The 25,206-nt window shown below is 45.6% G+C and overlaps 1 protein-coding gene across 1 annotated transcript in view; it reads left to right on the top strand.

Annotated features, from left to right (window-relative positions):
- Abcc4 (ATP binding cassette subfamily C member 4) overlaps nt 1-25,206 on the top strand; it is a 219,589-nt gene that overhangs the window by 87,459 nt on the left and 106,924 nt on the right. Inside the window, exons 12-19 of the mRNA XM_028771612.1 lie at nt 1,472-1,566; nt 1,779-1,865; nt 8,768-8,864; nt 13,761-13,970; nt 15,713-15,853; nt 16,201-16,238; nt 16,614-16,708; nt 18,567-18,713. Of these exons, the coding sequence (XP_028627445.1) occupies nt 1,472-1,566; nt 1,779-1,865; nt 8,768-8,864; nt 13,761-13,970; nt 15,713-15,853; nt 16,201-16,238; nt 16,614-16,708; nt 18,567-18,713 (910 nt within the window). The remainder of the gene's footprint in view (nt 1-1,471; nt 1,567-1,778; nt 1,866-8,767; nt 8,865-13,760; nt 13,971-15,712; nt 15,854-16,200; nt 16,239-16,613; nt 16,709-18,566; nt 18,714-25,206) is intronic.

Genomic DNA, 25,206 nt, shown 5'->3' with positions numbered 1-25,206 from the left:
AATATTCATATAAAGAATGTTGGTTTGGATACCTTCCTAGATTCCCAAAGGAAAGTTCTCTTCCTTCCTTCCTTCCTTCCTTCCTTCCTTCCTTCCTTCCTTCCTTCTTCTCCCCCCCTTTCATTTCTTGGCTTGCCTGTCACAGTGCCCTTATTCCACCTGGTCTACACCTCATGTAGACTTCTTACTGTTCTGCCGTGCTTGCGAGCGAATGGCTCAAGTGGAAGGCTGAGTCAGAGATGAGTGAAACAGTTGCGGAGACACAGAATTTCCTGGTGAAGTAAATCTATAGTTTTCGAAGCTACATTATGTTCCCAAAGCTCTTGCGTCTACTCTTTAGTGAAGGCATTCAGACTTGCCTGCTTCGGAGCAGTGGGCATCTCTCAGTTTAGCCGTCACTGGATTTATCCCCCAAGTCTGTATCCACCACCTTCCCCATTTGGTCATTTATGACCTGCTCCTACTTCTGTGCCCAAAGCATTATGGTCCTTCGTAAGCATGTCCTGACCACTGTGGCGTTGGAACTTGTCTAGCGTGTGCTTCTTTCTGTCCGTGTTCCCTGTGGCACGGGGACCTAACCGCTCGCAGCCCCCAGGTTGTTGCAGCAGCTCCTTACGTGGGCCCTGCTTGCCCCTGTGAGTGATTCCTTGCACAGCATGGCAGATCATGTCATCCCTTGAATTCATGGGAGTGAAGCTGGGGTCTGTCTCTCCTCATCAGCCTCAACTCTCAGCACTGCTCCAGCTCCGTGGTCTCAAGGTTGCTGTCCTTTGAATATAGCAGATATATACTAGCTCACAGGATCTATAAGTTATTCCTTCCTGTAGATGATGTAATCTATTTTGTCCAGGTTTTGCTGGTCCTCTCCACCCTAGCTCTCTTGACCTGAGCCCTGGCTGACCATTCAATGGGAAATGATGACCCCACCCCCCCACCCCCCGTCACCACCCTCCCCCACGCCCCCCACACCTCCCCACTCCATGCACCCCTCACCCCATGAACCATCTCATGCCCCCCACGTCCCTCCCTCCCACACCTGCCCCCCTACTCCCCATGCTCCGCCCACTCCCCATAACCCCCCACGCCACACCTCTCCCATTTCTCTAGCCATGAGCTTCCTTAAGCCTTGTTATATCCTGTTGACTTTTCTTATTGTCAGTTTTCATTACAAACTCTTTCAGGACTTCATTTCCTTCGTTGGCAAAGCCACCATGCCCAGAACACTGATGAGTCTCTGGTAATTGCTTAGCACATACATACCTTTTTAAATAGCTAACTACCTAAAGCCTCAGGAAAAACGTAGTGTGGAAATACCCTTTCCATGCTTTGTCGTGGATTAAATGCCCGTGCTTGCTCTCTCCCCCAACCCCCGCCACCCCCACCGCCACCACTCGCCTCTGATGTAAAACCGTTGAGCATAAGACTGAGGGAGAGCAAGCTTGAGTCTTCCCTCCCTTCTCTCCCCATGCAGGACTTGCAGCTTCTGGAGGACGGGGATCTCACTGTCATAGGAGACCGGGGAGCCACGCTGAGTGGAGGCCAGAAAGCAAGGGTGAACTTGGCACGGTAACTTGCTATTCTCTTACATTCTGTATGTGCCTTGGTGAAGCGTCAGGAGACGGGGTGGTGTCTGCTCGCCATGTCAGTACCGTGTGATGCACCGGTTTTGAGTAATTCCCTAAGTACTTCGAATGAACACCCAATTGCAGCAAGCCACGATCCTTCCTACAGTGACCAACGAGGTGTTCTCCGGTCTGATTTCTCTCTCTGCCTTTCAGGGCAGTCTACCAGGATGCTGACATCTACCTCCTTGATGATCCACTCAGTGCCGTTGATGCGGAAGTGGGCAAGCATCTGTTCCAACTGTGAGTTAGTTCTGTCTTACATCAGCTCGATGTTCAGGAACCCTTTCATGGCCCCGTGAGGGATTTGTAATTTCTCAAACTTCCCTCTCCTCTGTTACCCTCCAGATGACCCATTTTACAAATGCATGGTCAAGGTAGAGAAATAGAGCAGACGCTGCCAGGGCAGGGAGTGCACAGAGCCCGTGTGTCAGAGTTTAAAAACAGAAGGCACATCCTAGAAGTCTGTCCTCTGCTTCCTTGAAGTTCGTAGTCACGAGATTGGATGACCTGGGTCCCAGGAAGAAGAAAGATGTTCAGGTTTAGAAGGAGGGAAGGGGCTTGGCAGGTTGGTAGTGAGGAGTCAGCACATTTCCTCCGTAATTCAAAGATAAGATTTATTTGATTTTAGTGTGTGTCTGATGAGTGAATGCCACATGGGTGAAGGTACTGGAGGAAGCCAGAGAGGGCGCTGGGTTCCCTTGGAGCTGGAGTTAAAGGTGATTGTGAGCCACCCGACGCAGGTGCTGAGAACTGAACTCTGGTCCTGTACAACTCTTAACTGGCCATCTCTCCAAGGTCTTCTTTTACTTGTCGTGTGAGGATGGGATTTCAGTGGCAGTGTAGCATAGGGCCTCCATGGACAAGCCTTAGTCATTTTTGTTAATTGGTAGGCTGGTTCATTTGAGGGCAGTGACAGTGGGATTTTATTTCTTCTGGTAAAAGGAACAGTAGACACAGAGGTATAAAAGCAGAGACAAACAAGGCACTAGAAAAGAGCAGCAAACACATGTTTCCCTCGAGGGGAGATACACATCATACAGCGATTAAGAGCCCCAGAAATGCCAACATGCGGGTCCTGGGTTCTTTAGCTCTATGTACCAAAATAAAAGGCAACAGACGGTGTGGCTCACACCATAGAACTTACATCTCTCTGAACCATGAGTCTGAGGGCAGCGGACACTGTTGGTCCAGCATGCCTTCCAACTTTTCCTTCTTGTGTATCTTTCCTTAGATCTCCTCATCAAAGGACACCGGTCAGGTTGATTGACCCTCATAGTCACTCTTAACTTTCTCTCTAAAGACTCTGTCTGTAAATCATTAGGTGCTGAACTTTAGTAGATGAATTTAAGGATGGCGTTCAGTTTGGAACAGATTTCGAGCAGAGTCAAGATAACAGGTGTCCAGACTCTGGACTCTAGGACTGGAACACAAGGTCATCTACTGAGCTTGGCCTTCTGGGGCTTGGTGTTCAGAGGAGAGCGACTGCTTCTGTACCAGTGTGGGGTGCACACGTGTCTGCTGTTGTGGTGATGAAAACATCCTGGAAGTGGTGGTAGGGACGGCTGGACAGCAGTGTGACTGTGCTTCATGCTGTGAATGAGACACTTAAAATGGCTGAAGTAATGACTTTTATGGCGTGTACATTTCACCACGATAAAAATAAAAAGGCATGCCTGGTAGTGTTGAGTCTTTCAGAATGCAGAAGGCGAGAGCAGCTGGCGGTTGGCTTTGATGAAGCTCTCTCATCTGGCCCTCTCTTCCTGACTTGATGGATTCTGGGCAGAATCGGCCCTTTGTCACTTGGGTGAGCCTTGAGTGGCTCCATTCAGATTCCCCATCACTTGGAGACTAATTCTTGCTGGGATGCTGTACTGGAGTCTCTAGGGAGGAGAGAGGAACGCATTTTAATTGCTGTGTATCAGTATGCAGATCACAGGGGTGCTCCCGAGTTCCCCTTTGAACACGGGTGTTCATAAGGTCTTCTCGAACCTGTAATGTTTTAACGGCTTTGGATAGACACCCGATGGAAGCAAGCTGGTTAAAATTGTTGCTTGCTAATCAGAACCACGTTCTTTGGGGCGGGGGGTGGGGGGAGAGAAACTTGGAGCAGGATGCACGAATGCAATTTAGGAAATCACTCAGCAGCAGCTGGAGAATGTTCTCAACGAGTTACAGAATTGGATTGAACAATATTCTACGAAAGATGGCGGCCATGTCGAGGTTTAGAAACGTGAAGTGTTCTGTGTTAAACGTGAACAAACCACTCTCCTGTTTGTCATTAACATTTTCCTCCAATCACGAGTATACATCCAAGGTTATTAAGGTTTGCGAGTTTTACAACTAACTATATGTTGCAAACAGGGGAAATGAAAGGCTGATGCTGGTCTGACCTAGCTGTGGATTCTGCATTGTGGAAAGTCTCAGAATTACAGATGGCTGCCTCTTCCGTGATCTCCTCACGGCTATCCCAGTTAGATCTCCCACACTGCTGGTCCTTCCTTCATCCTTTATAGGAGCTACTATGACAAAATGCCATAACTGGGCAACTTATAAACAACACATGTGTTTCTCACAGCCTGAGATGAAGTGCTAGCAGTTTTGATGTCTCATGAGGACTCAGCGATTCAAAGATAGATGTCTTCTTGCTTTGCCCTAATGACAGAAGTGGTCTGTGCTTTTGGTTCAGGAACAACACTGATCCTGTCCATGATGGCAGATTCCCTGTGCCTCACACCGTCACACTGGTGATTAGGTTTCAGTGTATGAACACATGGAGAGACAAGGGCTTCAGCATCCGGCAGTGGCTTGCCTTCCTTCCCTGTTTCAGCATTCAGCAGTGACTTGCCTTCCTTCCCTGTTTCAGCATTCAGCAGTGACTTGCCTTCCTTCCCTGTTTCAGCATCTAGCAGTGGCTTGCCTTCCTTCCCTGTTTCAGCATCCAGCAGTGGCTTGCCTTCCTTCCCTGTTTCAGCATCCGGCAGTGGCTTGCCTTCATTCCCTGTTTCAGCATCCGGCAGTGGCTTGCCTTCCTTCCCTGTTTCAGCATCCAGCAGTGGCTTGCCTTCCCTGCTTTGGTCTTTTGTACACTCTCACCATCAGGATGCAGTTGCTCATTCCAGAATGGGAGACATTGTTCTTTGCAGTCTGCCCCACTGCCGATGTCCCTGTAATCCAGTGCTCCAGCATTTCAACAGGCCAACATATTCCTTCTCAGCCTGAGGACTGTGTCTCAGGAGGAAGGTGACCGGCCTGCATGCCTGCCTCTCTCTTCTGCACCTCCAAGAAGCATTATGACTTTCTAGAATTGTGTCTGATAGATTCTCAAAGCCCATTACTCAGGGCATTCAATGTGGGTTTCTGCATTGCCTTGTCTTCCTGCCCACACAGGACTGAGTACATGGAAGCTGTATTAGTAGTTAGGGTTTTACTGCTGTGAACAGACCCTGTGACCAAGGCAACTCTTGTAAGGACAACATTTAGTTGGGGCTAGCTTACAGATTCAGAGGTTCAGTCCATTATCATCAAGGCAGTGGAATATGACAGCATCCAGGCAGGCATGGTGCAGGAATTGCTGAGAGTTCTACATCTTCATCTGAAGGCTGCTAGCAGAATACTGGCTTCCAGGCAGCTAGGATGAGGGTCTTAAAGCTCACACACAGAGTGACACACCTATTCCCACAAGGCCACACCTAATAGTGCCACTCCCTGGACTCAGCATATACAAATTGTCGTAGACGTATTCCAGAGCCATGACACCCACCAGGGCCACAGAACCCACTGTATCACCGTGGTTCCTTCCTTGCAGAGGGGCCTTCTCCTCCCACACTTTCTAAAATAGTGGTTTCCACCTTGCTTCTTCTTGTACTCAGCTCATGACACCACAAGGCATTCTCTATATCTACCGTGTCTCCTCTGCATGAGCCAGGGTGTCGCTGGTTTACTTGGCCAGTGGGTGTATCTCAGTACCCAGTGCCTGGCACTGTGCGTATCAACTAAATAAATGCAAGCACTTACTGACTCTTTTTTTCTTATGTGTGCCCCAGCCACTACCACTGAGGTATTGTGGGGTTACAGTGGTTTGGTCAGCTCTCTGTGGTTCTTGTTTAGGATCAGAATTAAATGATGAGCCAGTTAACATTGGTTTGACATAGAAAGGCAGAGTGGCATATGTTTGCAGAGTTCTAGTAACTTAGGAGGCAGAGGCAGGAGGGTTCTTGGAGTTTAGTGTTATTGGACCAATCTATGCAATATGTCAAAGACCATGTCTCGCTCTTGGGAGTGTGTGTATGTGTGTGTGTGTGTGTATGTATAAGTGTGTGCATACACACACATACACATGTATGTGTGTGAGAGACACAAACACACACACACAAGCACATGTGCCTAAATATATAAATTTATATATAACCTGGTCAGTCTACACAGTGCTACACAAGTGGTTGTGAGGTGCCCAGCAGCCTACGTTGATACGTCTATAACACAACTCCTTCACCTAAAAGCTCGAGGACCATTACCGGGAAGCAGGAGCAAACATTGACAGAGCCAGAGGAACAGGAAGCTACTGAGAGATCGCATCTCCTAGAAATGTCAGAAGCTACAGCCATCAATCCTCACCAGCATGGCTGCCTAAACAAAACCTGAACAAGGATGAAGCAATAGGCATGCTGACCCGGAAGGAAGAGGAGCTCAAGAGGTCTCACCTCTAGGCGAAGAGCTACAGGCTACTACTTCATAATGCTGAGCACTGGAGAAATAGTCTGCCCCAGGGAAGAGCATAGCAGTTGGTTATCCAGTACCAAATGGTCAGCTCTGAGAGCTTATATATACAAGTAACTTTACACAGACTGTGCAGGTTGTATTTGTATATTTAAGCGTGTGTGTGTGTGTGTGTGTGTGTGTGTGCGTGTCTAAGATCTATGATGTCACTAACTCTGGGTAATTGAGTAGGTTTCCAGTGTTAAGCATCCTTTCCCTCCTGTTGAGAGCTCCCTCAGTCCAATTAGAGAGTGGCTGGTCACTACTTAGGTATGAGTGCCTCCATTGTACCCTTAGGCTGTCAGGCCATCCTGGTTGTTATTGTGTAGGACTGGATTGCTTCCCTTCTTTGGATGTTTGCATAGCATGCATTTGGAATTTGCAATAGTATGAAAGCTATCTTCATGGAGAGGTAAGCTTTACTTTTAAGATGAAGAAACTAAGGTTCCATGAGACTTAGTAACTAGCTAGTAAGAGTAGACAGATTTGAAGAGCTTGATTCCATGTCTTTCCATGGATCTCCACCTGACAACCAAAGTCTGCTGGGTTATGGCCTACAGCCCTGCCAGTCGCTCTGTGTGAGGACTGCAGAACCCAGGGCAGATGCAGAAACTTTGTGGGTGATGGCCCTTAGCCTGCTCCTTCTTCCCTAAAGGTATGCTAAGGCTGGGCTCTCCTAGGTTTGCTGTGAGCATATGGGGACACTTGGAAGGCAACACTCACAACCTCAGAGGTTGTACCCGTGAGGTCACTGATGTCTTTTCTTTTAAGATTTGGCAAATTTAATCCTTAAAGAAGATAATTTGCTCCCAAAATGGAGGAATCGGATTGTTGCAGGGTCTGGGTGTGGTCTCCTCATTCAATTTTCTACCCACTGTTATTTAGGGAAGGAGGCTGGTGGTAATGTACATCAAGAAAAGTCACTGAGGTTCGGAGGGCATTCATTTACTTGTTTTTTTTTTTTTATCATTTTTGTTGTTGTTGTTTTGAGACAGAGTCTTATGTAGCCCAGGCTGGCGTCAAACTTGCTAGACAGTAGAGGATGTCCTGAACTCCTGACGCCTCCGCTCTTCACCTCTGGGATTGTAGGGGTGCACCACCACAGGTTATGTGATGCTGGAGTTCAAACCCAGGGCATGTGCTCTGCCAACTGAGTTCTATTCTTAGACCCTGAGAATTCTTATTAATTAATGTATGCATCGTAAGAACTCACCTATGCAGCCATCCTAGCAAGAGATAGCCACATTTTCATGTGATGTAAGTCACTTCCTATGTCACAATAAGATAACCCGAATTTGGGTTGGAGACATGGCACAGTGGTTAAGAGCACTGGCTGCTCATCCAGAGGTCCTGAGTTAAGTTCCCAGCAACCACATGGTGGCTCACAACCATCTGTGATGGGATCTGATGCCCTCTTCTCACACACAGGCATACATGCAGGGAGAACACTGTGTACATAACAAATAAATCTTTAAAGAAACATAAACCCAAAAAGACAAGGTGAATGTTACCTGAGAAAATATCCCCAAGGTTGACCTTTGGTCTCCATCATAAACACATGTATGTCATGTGCATGTAAAAAAAGATAACTAGAATTTTAGTCAAGTTGTGTTTTAGAATACTATTTTTTTTTTAGATTTATTTATTTATTATATATGAATACACTGTAGCTGTCTTCAGACACACCAGAAGAGGGCATCAGATCTCATTACAGATGGTTGTGAGCCACCATGTGGTTGCTGAGATATGAACTCAGGACCTCTGGAAGTGCAGTCAGTGCTCTTAACCACTGAGCCATCTCTCCAGCCCATGAATACTATTTTTGTTTAACTACTTTTTCCATATGCCACACAAATTTCATTTTTTTTGTCATGTAATATATAAATTTGCATAATTGTTAAACTAAGTTTGAGAAGAAAAATTAGCAGTCACAGCCCTTTCCCTCGGCTACTTTTAGAACAAGGCTCAGGTGCTTGCTAGTGGGTTTGAACACTTAGCCCAGATTATCAATTTATTTTTGTATGTAATTTTCTAAGATTCAATTTTTATTACCTTTCAGTCCTGTGTGTGTGTCTTTTTGTGGGCTTATGCCCGTAAGTATAAGTACCCTCAGGGTCCAGAGAGGACCTTGGATAGCCTGAAGTTGAAGTTATAGCTGTTGTGAGCTGCCCAGTGTTGGTGGTGAGGACAGAACTTGGTTCCTCCGGGAGAGCAGTATCTACCATTAACTGCTAACCCGTCTCTCCACCTTGTATTTAATTTGTCTTTAAACATCTTCAAAAATACGCGCTGTTGCTGTGTTGTCATTTTCTCATGGCTTGAGCATCTGTCTACAGTTGGGAGAACCCTGCTAATTTGCTTTCTCCTCTGGCGGCTTCTGTTTGCAGGTGTATCTGTCAGACTTTGCACGAGAAGGTCACCATTTTAGTGACTCACCAGTTACAGTACCTCAAAGCTGCCAGCCACATCCTCATACTGAAAGATGTAAGTAATTCCTTTTTTAAAAGCAGACTCAGAGTTTGTTAGGAGATTTTAATACAGATTCTAAGCAGTGGCATTCAGAGAAAGAAATATCTTTGAGAAGAAAGTAAATCAGACCCAAGGGCAAGGTTATGGATTTCTTGTAGGCATGTTGTGGGTGACAGTAACTTAGATGTCCACTGAACCAGCTCTAATCTCAGGTGTGTTGAAACTGGGGCTTCCCATCAGGCTGTGCTCCTGAACTCCTGGGGAAGCTGGGAAGCTCCGTTTCCTCCCTTAATTTCACGTCTGTTTCCTAGAGTTGTGATTCACATCTTTGAGGATATCCAAATGACTTCTAGAAATATCAGTATGAGGTCTGGGGATGTGGCCCCATTGGCGGAGAGCATGTCTGGCATACACGAAGGCCTGAGTTGCATCCCCAGCAAGGCATTACCGGATGTGCTGGTGCACCTTTGTCTTCCCAGAGGTAGAGATGGGAGGATCAGAATAATTTGGTAGCAAAACCTACTCAGATACATTATCATAAGTTAGCTATGGAGGACCACGAGACTCAAGATGAGGTTGTTACTTTATACAGGGTGTTCCCAAAACCCATCTCCACCCAACCTAAAAGAGGGGACTTCTGCCCCTAGACCAAGCAGAGAGGGGCCACCCAGAATCCCCTCTGACAGGCGATCTGAATTCTTGCTTAGGCTGCGAGGCTAAGCACTGCAAGGGAATATAAATAAAAGATAAAAATATCTCTCTGGGTTCCCTGAGGGACAAGCCTGACTGCATTGGGGTTGATGTCAAAAGTATCCCCTCTCCAGGAAAAAGACATCGGGATGGGTATGGCCCTCATACCTCACTGGACAACGACAGGGGGACCGGAGCCATTACAAGGTCCCCTTCAATTACTGGAGGTCAGGCCTCTATCCCCGCTTTTGCAAGATTAGAATTGCCACAGCCCTTCTATACTTAGAGAAGGGAGGAGATGTCAGGGGCAGCCCTGATTACACACTGAAGGCCTAAAATCAGCCATAGACCCAAATTACCAATAGACCTGTCATACATGTATACTAACACCAAGTCTTGGGTCTCTGTGGAAAAACATTGAAACAGATGGCTATAAGCTATCTTATATGTAATGTAAACAGGCAGCTTTTGTGGAAATTTATAACCCTGAGTAGTCATAGACCTTGTGAATAGGTAGCCTTGGCAGACAATACCAACTTAGATAAGGACAAGTGAATCATAGGCAGAGTCACAGTGACCTGTCCCCTGAACCTTCACCCAGCCAATACCCTGTTCTGAAAGATATCTGTATTCCCCCTGAACATCCACACTCCAGTGTCATTCCCTTCCCCACATCCTGCCTTTCTGTGTTTATAACCCCTGTGTGAATGAATTACAATTTGAGAAAAAAATAAATAAATTATTAAAAGAAGAAGAAGAAAAAAAAGAAGTTCAAGGAGTTCTTAGGTAGACAGTTCAAGGCAAGATTGGGATACGTGAAACCCTGTTAGCAAGCAAGCAAGCAATCAGATGATAACAAGAAAAACCCTAGCAGGAAGCCAAAACACCAGGAGAGGAGCAGTCAGTCCTTATACATATAGATTATAAAATTGCTCCCTCAAATTTGCAAGCTCTTCTAGGGAGATTAATGATGACAAGGGTACTGTTTTCTTAGAGGTTTTTGTTCTGTCTTTGCAAGACCTAAGGGACAGTAGATAATTTGGAAGTTAACTGATATGGCGACATCTTCCGTGAGTCCTGGATTGCCATCTACTGTTTGCCTAGAGAGTATGTTTTACAACAAAAACAGGGAATGTGGGAGCAGACTCCCTGCTCAGAGCTGCCTGGCCACTGTGGCCGGTTGATGGTACCCTGCACAAGTGCTTCGGGTGCTGACTCATGATGCAGAAGCATGCCAGGCGATTCCCTTGCCACCGTAGACCTCCATTCCACTCAGAGTGAGGGTGATGAGGCTCACGGGACAGTGACATGAAAATAAAATGATGGAGGAGGGACTTCTGAGGCAGGTGCTAGAGAAAGGGATTACCTGGCATGTTTGGATGAACAGCATGGAGTCTCCATGTTTGTGCTGAGTGACCCAGGCCTAGAGGGAGTTGGGATTAGAGCACAGGACAGTGGCTTTGACTGACATGGCCACTGTTGTTTTATACATAGCAGGGAGGGAAGGTGGTCTCATCTGAGATTTTTGCCCATCCCTTCCCCCCTGCTAGGCTATAGCAGTGACAGTTAGAAGTCAGTCTTGTAGTTCAGAAGGTCAAAGGGTATGCTTAGGTTGGTGAGTCAGTTGCCAAGGACTGCTGTGAGCTGAAACTGAATATGCAAGGCAGCTGCTGTCTCGTTGGGCTGAAGCCTGCTGGTGTGTTAGGCTCTGGTGTGACTGTGCTGTCTCTGGAAGCCCTGGGGCTATCCTTTTCTGGCCTCTTTTACCCTTGGCCTTCCTTGGCTTGTAGCTGCCATATTCCAGGTTCTGTCTCTGTTGTCATAGGTGCAGGCTGTGTTTGTCCATATATTTTCTTACTACTGCACTGTGATCTAGCATGACTTCACTTTCACTTGATTATGTCGGCAAAGGTCCAATTTCTCAATAAAGTCATGTTCATTAGTCCCAAGGTTTAGAGCTGCAGTGTCTGATCAAAATTAGCAGGAAGTTTTCAGAGCTGCTGGTGACTTGCCGAGTGTCCTCCTTGGCATGCTTACTTTGGTGGATAGGTGCTTCCCTTCTGCAGTGGGGGTGGGGAGGGACAACAGCCCCCTGAGTGCCTGCACACGTTACTTCCTCTGGTTCATTAAGCATTGAGTTGACCAACGAGAAATCCCAACAAAACGTAACAAAATAAAATATAATCAGATGAAACAAAAAAACATCACATTGAAGTTGGACAGGCAAAAAGTCGCGAACAGGCACACGCATCAGAGACCCACTCGTTCACACACTCAGGAGTTCCATGAAAATACTGAACTGAAAGCTACAGTATATACACAGAGGACGTGGTCCAGGCCCAGGTATGTCCTGAGCTTGCTGCTTCGGTCTCTGTGAGTTCGTCCGAGCTTAGTTGATTCAGAGGGCCCGTTCTCCTGGTGTCCTCTATCCCCACTGGCTCTTATGTTCTTCCTCCCCACTTCTGTGTCTCCTCAGCCCTGTGGGAAAGATTTGATGGAGAGGATAAGTCATTTCACAAGCAGAAAGGGTCAGAGACTCAGTGTCTGTGTGGACTCCCTGTTGAAAAGTCCTTCAGGCTGCAGTTGTGGTGCACACAGACACACTGAGACCCCCACCTCCCAGAGGTTCCAGAACCTCCCAGGGGTGCCACCCCTAGGACCAAGCCTTTCATCACACATCGAGAAACACAAATAACTAAGCTATATCTAAGCCATAGGATCCTTCTGTGATCCCTTGGTCAAAGATGGAAGTGAACAATGCATGCTAGCCAGCGTTCACCATGCTTGTGTGCAGTTCTTCTCAGAGAGATAGGATGCATTATTATGGCACATAGGCTGTGGGGACAGTAGAGAACCTTCCGAGGTCCTTGAGTGCTTCCTCGACACTTACTGCGGCTACCAAAGAGAGGTGAGGAAGCTGTCAATCAAAGTCCCATCAAATAGATTCTCAACACAAAGAAGATTATGGAAGGTAGGATGGCTACCCCCTTAGCAACAACTCAGTGTGTCAGCCATTTCCTATCCCCCTGGGAACAGGAGCTCGGATTCCTCAAGCTGGAAAACAATTAATTTCATGTGCAGAGAGCTGAATATTCTGCCTGCAGAGCCAGTAGGTATAGAATAGCTTTGTCACCTGTCTGCACATGGGGACCGTTTTCTGAGATCCTGCCTCCTGCGTGTTGTGGGTTTTATTTTTAATACTCAGTAGTTTATTCACCCACTAGCAGAGACCCTGGAGAAACGAAGACCTGCTCTTATTGCTAGTCTGACTCTCGTCTAACGGCACAAAGGATGGCTGCCCCTTTGGCCTCCTCTCTGAGTTTTTAAAGCTGCTAGGGAAATGTCCTCTCCATCAGAAGTTTCCTCATGTGTCTTACTGATCCTGAGAGGAAGAGCACGATTGTGGTAACAAGTGAGCAGATCGAATCTTATCTTCTAAGTGCCACAGGATGTGGTGCATCTGGAATAATTTCCTAATTCTTTAGCTATCAGACTATTTAAAGCCCAGCAGCACAGGGATTTTCCTCAGTGGACCACCTTGATTGTGGCTCAGGGTGGAGGTGAGGGTGGGGCAGAGGACAGGGGAGTAGGTGGGGCCCAGCGCCATTTTCTATACCCTGACCAGTTCTCACTTCAGAGCTACTCTCCTTTGATTCAGCGCTGAATTCCCAGGATTTTGCCCAGCATTCGTTTGTGACTTTAGATCAATCGTTTGGGTCTCTCTTCATAGAATAAAACACCGTAAAGATATTTGCACGTCATTTCCTTTGGTCAGGAAGAAACCACCTGACTGATTAGATGTTGTGTGGAATGTTAAGTCTTTGGTGAAGAGCTGACATTTCGGGGCAAGTTTTAGTCTAAGACCAGGAAGTTTGCACGTGTCTTGTCTCAGAGCGGGCGGCCAGCTAAGGCTGGGTAAGCTCATCTTACCTAGGCAGAGATACTCACTTCCCCTCCCTGACCCTGTGAATTCTCCCACCGTGTCTGTTTTTTTGCCTTCTTCAGTCCCCATTGTATGTGCGTCATAGAGCACACTGACATGTTGGCTTCATATTGCTGAGCATCTAGAATTTGGCAGCAGGCAGGATTCTCCCTCGCGCGGCTACGTTGAGCTACTGCATACTTGACAACCAGGCTCACAGACCCAAGAGCAGTCATGACTTAAGGCCAGTTGATTGGAGTTGCCAAGTATAAACGTCTTTGAAATTCCTTTTGTCTCAGGGTGAGATGGTGCAGAAGGGGACTTACACCGAGTTTCTGAAGTCTGGTGTAGATTTTGGTTCCCTGCTAAAGAAAGAAAATGAGGAAGTGGAACCCTCCCCGGCCCCAGGAACCCCGACACTCAGAAACCGAACCTTCTCCGAGGCCTCGATCTGGTCTCAGCAGTCATCCAGACCCTCGTTGAAAGACGGGGCCCCAGAGGGCCAAGAAGTGAGTTCTTCTTGTGTCACGTGGTTCTTTCTGCTCTTACAGACCTTCTAATCCTTTCAGTCACTCTTCTGGTGACAATTGCATGTGTCCTGGGGTTGGACCTGTGACTCTAAGGTGTTAGGAAATGTCATTGGTGGGATTAAAATAGAGAAAAGGGGGACAGCCCTGGCTGAGGCCTTCCCTTGGGTATGGCCTAGAGGACCTCCGTGACATCCATGGTAGCTATGCGGCTAGAACTTCCCGAGGTCTGTGCACCTGGTGGGTGTCTGGAGTTTAGGATTTACCACAGGCAAATCTTAGTGTTTGCATCCAAAGACCGAACATGAAGGATACCGCAGAACAGTGCTTCTCGACTGTCCTAACCCGTGTGACGTTATAGCACAGTTCCTCATGCCGAGCTGACCCCCACCCATAAAGTTATTTTTATTTCAACTTCACAACTGTCATGTTGCTACTGTTACGAATCACAATACATGTATCTGTGTTTTCTGATGGTCTTAGGCGACCCCTAAAGGGGTCACCCACAGGGGTGAGTACCACTGACTTAGGGTCTTGCTGTGTTCACGTTACATCTGCTACTTTTTGTTATTTGTAGGGCATTAACAGTGTAGGTAACTGACAGGAGTTACTCGGCCTATCGTTGATGCTTTCTGTTAGTCACGAAGGACACAGAGCTGGTACTGTAGCCCATGACAGACTTTGAGAGTTAGTTCTCTTTCTCACTTATGAATCTTATTCATGCCTGTGTGTCCGGTAGTCAGCGTAGATCCATGAGTATCTCTAGCTCATATGTCTGTACTATACCTGAGCCTTTCAAGCAAGTATTCACTAGGGCTCCTTTAAAAAGAAAGTCATCCTGGCTGGCTGGGGGTGCACTCGGGAGACAGGCAGGAGGATCACTGCATTTGAGGCCAGCTTGGGCTACAGAGTGAATTCTGGGATAGCCAAGACTACACACAGAAGCCCTGTCTCGGAAAGGAAGGGAGGGAGGGAGGGGGGGGGGGGAAAGGGGGGAGGGAGGGAAGGAAGGAAGGGAAGAAAAGAAGGAAGGCGAAAGGCGGGAGGGAAGGAAGGAAGGAAGGAAAGAAAGGAAGGAAGGAAAGAAGGAAGGAAGGCCATCTCTTGGCATCGGCATAGCATGGGTTTGGGTCTAGGACCCCCAAGGATAGCTAGGTCCAAGGGAGTTCAAGTTGCTTATGAAAACCAGCATATGTGCTGATAACCTGGGTACTTTTATATATTTCATGGCCTCTCTAGATTATTTATAATTTGCAATACAATATAAATATTGTATCAGCACTTGATACATGGAATTGCTAGGGAATAGCGGCCGAGGAAAGTGTCCATACGTGTTGAGTACAGACGACTATTTTGCCCTCTGAATATTTTCAGTTCGTGATGTAGAATCCAAACATGCCAGGTCTGACTGCACACACATGCAGCTGTCTTTGTCTCCAAATCTAGGAGCTTGGATAATCCCTGTGTAAGTGGATATGTTATCCTCCCTCTCTTGTAGAGGTTTCAACTCAGCTACTCCATTTCGCTAGCGGTTTGAGCCATTCGGTTATCTTCCTGGTGTTTTTGGTGCTGCCGTCAAGCTCAGAGCCTTGCATGGGCTAAGCGTGCGCTGTGCCACAGACCTGTTCTTCCACACTTGTCTGTTTTCCTGCAGCATTGTCAGCTGTCAACGTTTGAAAGTTCTTGTGCTTCTCTTTCTCTTACTACCCCTCTTCCCTTCACAGGTAGAGAACACGCAGGCTGTGCAGCCAGAGGAGAGCCGCTCAGAAGGGAGAATCAGCTTCAAGGCCTACAAGAATTATTTCACCGCGGGTGCCTCCTGGTTTTTCATCATTTTCCTTGTTCTGCTTAACATGGTGGGTCAGGTACGTAATGACACCCGTGTCCTCTCATGTTATTTACGCACGTTCCATGCATGGTGCCGTTCCATCGGGGTTTACAGTGGGGTGTGCTGTCTGGCAGGGAGTGGCCAGAGTGTGGCTAACTGGAGTCGAGAATTGTATTGTATAGAAGCAAGAAGTGGGGTTACCTTGTAAGAGTTCAGGGGTGACATCTTGTCTGGGAGGTTGGGCTGGGCACAGCCCTGAGCTAGCCGAGCGTCTTAATGAATGTTCTGGAAGCCTCCTCTGATTCTACGACTTTACTAATTTTGAGTTTTGAGTTTGGAAGTCACGCAAGTCATGTCAATGTTGTGTCTCGCTTCCCTCCGCAGGTTTTCTATGTTCTGCAGGACTGGTGGCTTTCCTACTGGTAAGTTCTTCTGGTCTAAATTAAAGGCTGTACGATCCATAGGTGGCTCTACAGGTAGCTTCATTTCCCCATAGGTTTTAGGAAAAGGTAGGGTCTATTAGGCCTTCTATTCTAACCTTAGTCACCTGAAGGGAAGAAGCGAAGGCCTGCTGGTGGGTGTGACCTACACCGATCTTCATCCACATCTGGTCCTCAGCCGCACCTTGAGAACCGAACGTCACGATTCAGAATTTAAAAGGCAGATGCATAAAGCATTCTGTGAGCCCAGAATTGCTTTCTGGCACAAGATAGTTCTCTTAAGCTGAGCTTCCTTCTGTTTTGTTTTTACCTAAATCTATACCTTAATAATCTTTTCTTCCCGTGTTCCTTCCATAGGGCGAACAAGCAAAGTGCACTGAACAACACTGGAAATGGGAACGGAAATGAAACAGAGACCCTAGATCTCAGCTGGTACTTAGGAATTTACGCAGGTAAAGTTTAGCCATTTGGTCTATTCTAGGAGGGCCCGGGTGCTTACAGTGAGCCTGTGTGAGCTCCTCGGAGTAATTCAGGAACGTCTCGGCAGATTAGGAGACTCAGTCACATTGATTCTGTGAATTAATTAGAATAATTATTTAAAAAAAATCTACCAGAAGAAAGAGGTTGAATGAAGACTCTTAATTTGCTCTGTACTGGATTTTGAAAGTTAAACTAGGATTGAGCGTTCAGAAAACCAGCCACTGGAAATATGTGGCTATTGTCTATTCTAGTAGGTCGCTTTAGCTAAATCTTATATCATTATATGGATGGGCAGGGGGATTAGAAACGGATCCCCATCCTGTGGTTTGGATTGTTCCAATTCTGACTGAATAAGCCCAGGCCTTTATTGAACTTGGATGGAATCCTCTGGCAGGCAAGGCCCCCCAAATAAAAGCATTATCCCCTCACAGGTATGCAAAGCTCCCTCCAGCGCACTGCTCATCTCTCGGGCTTCACTAATTACCGAAGAAGGAAGCTAAGCAGGGAGAAACCCAGTGTGTAGGAATTAAAACTCCTTCTCTTTCCCACCTTGAGACCAACAATGTTATCACGTCTCCAACTGTGTGATTAATTTAACATTTGGTTTGCCAGACTAATATTAACACCCCACTCTGTTTTCACAAGAGTGCCTGGGATATGTGTAGAATTACTTTTAAAAAAGAAAAATCCTCATCTAAAATTTCAAGTATTCCCATAGGAAATGCTCATTCAGGCTTTCCTCTGCTAGAATGAATTCTCTCTGTTAGGACCCATTCACCGAGGAGGTTTAGAACTTATTTTGTTGAACTCTTGCTAAGAAACCTAAATCCACTGACTGCTTACCATCCCTACTGGCAGACTATGCAAAACCTAAAGGGACATAGATCCATTATCTATTCAAGTAGCGTGGGCGGCCGAGGAAAACACCTGTGTCTGGAGTTTTAGAATTAAGTAGCTTTCAGGGTTTAAGGCTGCTTCGTTAGAAGGCAACATGTTAACCACATCAGTTCTTCCCCGTCTTTGTAGCCATGTGAGCTACAAGCTAACAGATACCAGGAGTGAGCTACAAGCTAACAACTACTAGGAAAGCAGAGTGAGGGAGAGAGCTCAGGGTAGAATGCTTGCCTCCTGTGTGTAGACATGTTGCGTCTCCAGGATCACACTGCACACCATGCGTCACCACGCACACGTATCCGTGGAGTGGTTATTCAAGAATGCCTTAATTAAACACGTAGTTTAAATGCTGCTAGTTTAAAACGCCATAGGTTTCTTTGAGACATTCATCGAAGAGATTAGTTGACTGTTTAGTTGTCTTATGTTAAAACATGATTTGTATGTTCTCACAGTTCAGCCGTTTAAAAGTTTTCCTATGTGCAACCCAGTGTGGTATTTTCAAATTCTTTAAAGCACCTCAGGGATTTATTACAAGGAAAAGGTGAATCATTTCGATCCTCTCCCCTGTGAGCACCCCGTGTTGGTATCAGAACCCACCACCAGTGTTAGATTTGGGGACTTGTAACTCCATAACTGGGTTATGGAGGCAGACATCTTCCTTCTGAATTTTTAGTGGGACATACGATTCGTTTTTCAAAGCCTGCAGTTTGGAGTTTATCTGCCCACCCCTGCATACATCTTTATCATTCAGTGAGGAAAAAACACACTTTAATTTTTGTCAGCGTGTCTTATAAATGTGCATCATATTTATGTGGAACTTAGATGTTTATGGAAAAGATCGGTGATATCTTTATGAGCCGCGTGACCTGCTGTGGCATTGTTGAAGGAAATGTAGCGATCCTGTTTTCTCTGGACCCTGGTCTTCCTCTATTTCAGGTTTAACTGCGGTCACCGTCCTTTTTGGCATAGCAAGATCCCTACTGGTGTTCTACGTCCTTGTGAATGCTTCCCAGACTTTGCACAACAGGATGTTTGAGTCGATCCTGAAGGCTCCTGTGTTGTTCTTCGATAGAAATCCAATAGGTAAGTCAGCCGCTGAGCTCCCCAGTAAATGTGTCTTGTTAGGGCACTCACGGGTGTGTCGAGGATCTGATGACATTCTGGTCTGCCTGCCGGTTCATTCTGTACAGCAAACGTCTCCAATACTTCTCTCCTACAATAGGAAATCTAAATATCAGCTGCATAGAGTTATCTCCGTGTGAATGGGTGTTTAACAACACACGGATGTTCAGAGTGAGTTGTGAATCCAGTGGGCATGCGGCTCCCAGGACTTCCTGTATAACTTGTGGGCAGAGTGTAGTTGCAGTTTCTAAGACACCTACTGTGTTTACACAACATTGGCCTGCACCACCTTTTAAAGGGTCTCAGTAGAAGGACTACTCTCTGAGCAGGAAATGAGGGGCTGTACAGTTGCTTCTTGTCTTGGGGGACCATTCCTTTCTTTGAACTGTGTGGACCATGAGGTTGACCTGGCTGGTATTGAAGGTATGTCTAAAACCCCCAAAGTGTGATCACCCCATATTAAATTTTATGTTATCTCACTTATCATTATATAATGTAAATATATTAGTTACTTGGTATTTTGACGTAGTATCTTTCTACTGTAGCCCTGGCCAGACTGGAAGTCACTATGTAGCCCAGGCTGACCCTGAACTGATGACAGCTCTCTTGCTTTTTCCTCACAAATGCTGAGACACTGGCTTGCACCACATCATTCACTTTGACATTGCTTTAAAAATGAACAACAGCCCCCACTTTCCTTCTTTGTTTTACTGTCGCCCATGACTCTCAACTCTGTGGCTTACAAGTTCGCTTTGGTTGCACGACAGAGTCTTTGTGCTAAAGAAATGCGCTGTACTTGGCGTCTTTGCATGAACAGACAGAAGCCCCCATGAGGGTCTTCTGACCCCCTTGCTTCTGCAGGAAGCTCCTCCTTGGTCCAGATTCCTAGAAAGTATTTGTTGTCATCACAGAGTGTGGTCACCTGTGGTCAGTGATGAGGCTTGGGGGCAGCTTAGTTTATGCAGGTGGTAATCAATAAGACCTATTGTGGAGGACTGTGGTCTAGAGGGAGCACGGATGACCGTGGATGCCATTAAGGAACACTTGGAGAATATCCGATGAGCAATTTTCCAAGTAGGATATGTTGGTTAAATGTATGGACCCTGGTGCCAATGGCCACCGTCTGGGCACTGTGAGAATCACTGGTTATGGCTACGACAGTACTCATAGGCCAGGTACTCAATCTCCCCGTGCCTTGGCATTCACATATGTGAAACGGGGACACTGCCTGTACCCATCTTATTAAAAACTAAGACTTAAGGACGTGAGAGGTTTTCAGTGCTTCATGTTCTTTCAGCTCCACCGTCAGTTCCCAGCCAATGGTGGCCCTGGAGTTCAGTGTTCTCATCTGTGGGATGGAATTCTGACCTTTCCCGTCTTACATGGTTGTTGTGAGGATTCAATGAGGCTAATCCGGAAAGCGTCACATATGCATCAATCCCACAGATACTGTGTCTACTCCAGGTACAAGGTAGAGCCCAAAGAACAGTGAACCACAGTTGGCACGCGCGGTCTGGCTGGGGCTGTGGTCGGAAGGTAGCTGGCGGATTTGATGCTGAGAGTGACGTAGCTGCTAAGCTTTGCTGGAACCTGAGAGCATCACATACAGCTGGAAAGGTCAGCAGGCCGTGCTGTGCTGGACTCGGCTCCAGATCCTACTCACCAGGAGACCCATAGCTTTTCCTGGTACTGATTTTCTTATTGATTGAAGGATTTAGGGCCCAGTCTAAATCTTGGGTAACTAGTCTCATATCAAGTGAGAAGGATGCATTTTTACTTCTCTGTCCTGTGTTCCATTAGCAGAACTTTCTTCAAAGAAACCAGAGCCTTAATGAACCCCAAACATAGGCCTCGCATGACAGAAATGTGACCATGTATTGTTTACCTCTTTTAGTGGAGTCCTTAAAACGCATTTTACAACTTTCTAACACTTAAGTTCTCACTTGAGCAAAATTCTGCACAATTGAAAATGGTGAAGAGATACCTACTGTCTATGAATTATGCTATCTGTAGGCTATACCATTAATTATTTATGTACCGTAGTGGTTATGTAACATATAATGTGTACAGAAGCATCCGTGTTATGTCATGCCTTATGGGTTACACAGCGTGTTTGCTGAGCGATGTAAAGACACAGGCAACATGTCTTTAAAAGCTGTTGCTTCAGAGACAGTGCTCAGGAGCCCCTGAGGTCATCTGGAGTGTCTTACCATCTCTGTATCCCCGCATCCTCCCAGATTTTAGATAATGTAAGGGGACTAGAAGGGTGCTTGTCAGCAGCCAGTGTCTACTGAGAGAGACACGGGAGGACATTGGTACAGAAACGTGAGGTGGGGCCTCGTAGCTCTGCCCCTAACAGATTCCCTTACCACCTCTGATGGTCTTAAACCCAGCTGGGACCTGAGATCCAGCCCCTTCCATCCTTTCTGGTTTCTACCTGTGCCAGAATGTTCTCAGAGACCATGTGCTGGAATTTAAGTGTATCTTGGTCTTGCAGTCGTGGTACTTGCCATGTTCTCTACTCAGGAGTGTTCTCTCTTGACTTGTGTCCTCCCAGACCTCCCCTCTGGTGCTGATCAATGGGTGACCTTTGCCCTTGTCCAGAGACCCAGGCTTTTCATGGAGACTGCTTGAAACACTGGCTTCTGAGCCTTCATCCCAGGCTCACTGAGTGACATGTAAAGGAGAGAGTGGGGTCAGCTCTGAAGGTACAGGGTTCTTCTGCCTGCTGACATCGCTGAGCTAACATCAGCATCACATACAGCTGATAACCAAGGCCCGCAGCTGTCTTAGTCATAAGATGTGAAGTCACTCTCTCAGATCCACGTGTGAGTCCACACCAACGTTTACCTTCTGTGTTAGCATTGCAGTTCAAGAAGATCTTTAGAAACAGGCCACACAAACCCTGGGTCAAGGGTGTTGACACGTTACACCCAACAGGTTTTCCTTGCAGGGAGCAGGCTACTTCGGACGTTGAGCACAAGAGGGCAGCATGAGCTGCGGAATTGCAGGCACAGAGCCCCAGAGCTCTTGACCTGAGATGGCTGTTACAGCCTTCTTGGAAAATTCTCCTTTCTTAGTTTGTGTCTTTGTACCTTGTCAGACTTGACTGAAAATGTTAAAAGGCATTTTTTTTGGGGGGGGGGTCACATTTATTGTGATGGAGACATCAGTCAAACCACTGACAGCCGTCCCTCCCAGCCCCTCCGGGATGTATAGCCTAATTCAGCATAGTTTATATTATATTTGTGAAGTCACCTAGGAGCCCAGTTTGCCTGAGCTGCATTAAAGAAATCTTTACATGCTGCTTGCGAACACCTACCATTTCAGAGGATATTTTGATCCTCACTCAACACTTTCTGGACTAGACTATGGGATAGGCAGAAAGTGTCCTCTTGGCTGGATATATTTTATTCCTATAGGATCGGTTCTGACTTACTGCTGTTTTTCTACCAAAACTTGAGTTGGGGAGGTGGGCAGAGATGATCGTGGAGTTCGAGGTTTATTTCCACACGACGTCTGAAGCCACAGTCCCTTTTTTCTATCCAGTCACCCAGCTTCCTCTTTTGCTTTTGGAGATAAGAGGGTGTCTGGCAGTGGTCCTGTCTTCTGTTGCCTATCTTCGGTCACACTGCATATAGCTGACTGCATCAATTTCAGATTCACAGAAATATTCATTTGGCATCAGTTTGTCAGTCTGCCTGGGAAAAATGAAGTTGCTGGTGCAGGCTGACGTGCTTGTCTGTTTTCTCCAGGAGACACAGAGTTAATCTTGGGTGGTGGTCAGTATGTTTATTCACACGATAGATTTTTTTTCTGCAATGTCGTGTGCGTGCAGGTGTGTGCATTACACAGTGTTAAAAAAAGGTATCAGTTCATGTCAGTATTTTTGGTTAAGTATGTTAGAAGTAAAATCCTGGAAAATGAGGAAAAGAAGTACATTGACTTCTGTTATTTAAATATATATATTAAATAGTATAATTATATTACATTGAGAACGTCTCCAATAGTCCTAGACTTTAAGATAGACCCTCTCATACCCATCCTAATTAAAAAAAATCTAGAGATTGCATAATCATCAAGATTCACATCTCGACTGAGTGGGAAATTGGGCTTGTAGATGACCTCACACATATAAACTATTCTGAATTAGACTGTACATCCAGGAGGGGCTGACAGGAAGACTGTCCATGGTCTCTCTAATGTCCTCCCTCTCCAGCTCTGAAAGGGAGTCCTAGGAACCCAAGGTAAGTTGCAAAAGAACTCCTTGGAGAAGCAAAAAGAGAGTTGAAGCCACATGGTGAACGGCTTATCCCATCAGAAAGGCTGTCTTGCTGGAGCATTTATAAAACCAATTGTCAACATACCTTGCCTTTGCCAGAAAAGGGAGAGAAGAAAGTCCTCAAAGAGAAGAAATCTAATTGCAGGATTCCCATGTGTTTATTCAGTTCCAGTGACCACTGGAGTTAGTGCTAAATGCATATTTTAACAAGTATAATACAGCACTGTCAGAATTACCTTGACAATAACAGGCCTGTTAAATTATAGCTCTATACATGTGGAGGTAAAACGGCTGGCTGTGCTTAGCACACATTAATCTATGCCTGTTCACACAAGTGCTTCTGCTGAGCAGGTAGCATGTTTAAACAAGAAATACTGGTCTTAAAACCTCTGATTTATGGTAGGTGTTTTGACACAGCATCATTCAGGCGATTTACAAGGCACGGCTTCGTGTTAAAATATCTCACCGGAGTCACCATTTGGCACCAACATAAATATTCAGCAATGGTGCTGGAAACGGGCGAGATGCCCGTCGGTGCCAGATCTTCCCCTGTGTTTCCTTTTAAGTGAGATCTGCTGTGGATATGGATACAAGAGATGGCGCTCTCCCTTCCTTGAGAGCAGATGAGCTGCAAGAAGTTGGAAATAAGAATCACAGCATCCTGACAGCTCCCGTGGATGGACTCATCCTGCCCACATTGCCTCTAATTCTGGCATAAGGCCTATGGGTTAAAAAAAAAAAAAAACCCTTTTCTTGCTTTATATGCATTGTAAAGAATATATTTACATGTACATGAGTTAAGTAAAGAGGCCTTTTCTGTTCAAAGGAAGAAGTTAGTCATCGTTAGAAAAGCTTTGTTGCAAAACAAAAACACACATTCCTGTCTCCTTTTTTCCTCGTTACTAATAACAAACGTGAGTGAGTACAAAAGGATTACATAAAAGATCGCGTTAATCACCGTGATCCTCAATAGCCACATAAATATTATTTTTTCTGGTTTGAATGAAATAGCTAATGGTTTGAAATAGGTGTGGCAATTAATTCCTGTCAAGTTGTCACGTATTAAAAATAATGTTTTTTTCACATAACAATGGTTATATGTACTTAACCTCTTATCGGGGGTGATATTAAGTGATATTTTATGGGCGTTGCCCATTTACTGCTAATAGCATAATAAAAGCCTTTGTTACGAGTTTAAATAGTTACATAGTTACATCCATTTGATTGCTGTTGTTATTTCATTGGTGATCTCTCTAAATGAGATGATTATAGTACTTTTCTACAGCTGGTAAATATTACACTGTTTTAGTGTATGTTTTAAAATCTGCTAGAATGTTTAGAATGTTCATATTGCTCTTTATTTGTGTTTTTCTCCGTAATAAATTGGGCGTGGAAATACTGGCAACTTAGTAACACACACACACACACACACATACACACACACACCAGAGAAGAGAGAGAGAGAGAGAGAGAGAGAGAGAGAGAGAGAGCGCACTTTGTATTCACAGTTGTCTAGTAGAACATTTAAAACATAAGATTTGGGAAGCTGCTACCTTGTTCAAAATGATGATTGTGTTGTATTTCAGAAGGTTACAAGGATGACATTTTCCTTAATTATTTCAAATTGTTTTTCACTAAGGCATATATTAACTGTTTACATGCATGTTTATATTTCATCCTTTTTCCCTCCATCATAAATGTTATTCTTCATTTTGCAATGAGTAAACTTGGGGGAAAAAATCTCAATATTGGCATTATTGAGCCTGTGACATTTTATCTCACATAAAGTATAAATTTTTTGTCTTCTATCCAGTTTACCACAGTTTTTGTCAAAATGATAGTTACCCTTTATAGCAACTTTATATTTAGTATCTGTGTGTAATGCTAGCCTTGTGAATCTCTCTTCTCTGAAGGTAGATAGTTCTATGCCTATGATGTTAAAAGTGTGTATACTCAGAGACATCCAATGATTTGGAATCTGTGCTGTTTAAATTTCCAGCTATTTTAAAGCTAGGCATGTGGGCCCTCCTTGGCCTTTGCCATCTGGGATTGGAAGTGCAAGGTCCTTCAGTGCTGTACTCAGAGATATTCCTCCCTGATGTTAGTTCTAGAGCCAGAAATGCTTTAAGCAAAGAGTGTATTGAGGAATGCTCATAACGCCTCTGCTTTTGT

This window comes from Grammomys surdaster, unplaced genomic scaffold (assembly GCF_004785775.1).
Source record: "Grammomys surdaster isolate TR1022 unplaced genomic scaffold, NIH_TR_1.0 65, whole genome shotgun sequence".
NCBI lineage: Eukaryota > Metazoa > Chordata > Mammalia > Rodentia > Muridae > Grammomys > Grammomys surdaster.
This window is presented reverse-complemented; position numbering and strand designations above follow the sequence as displayed.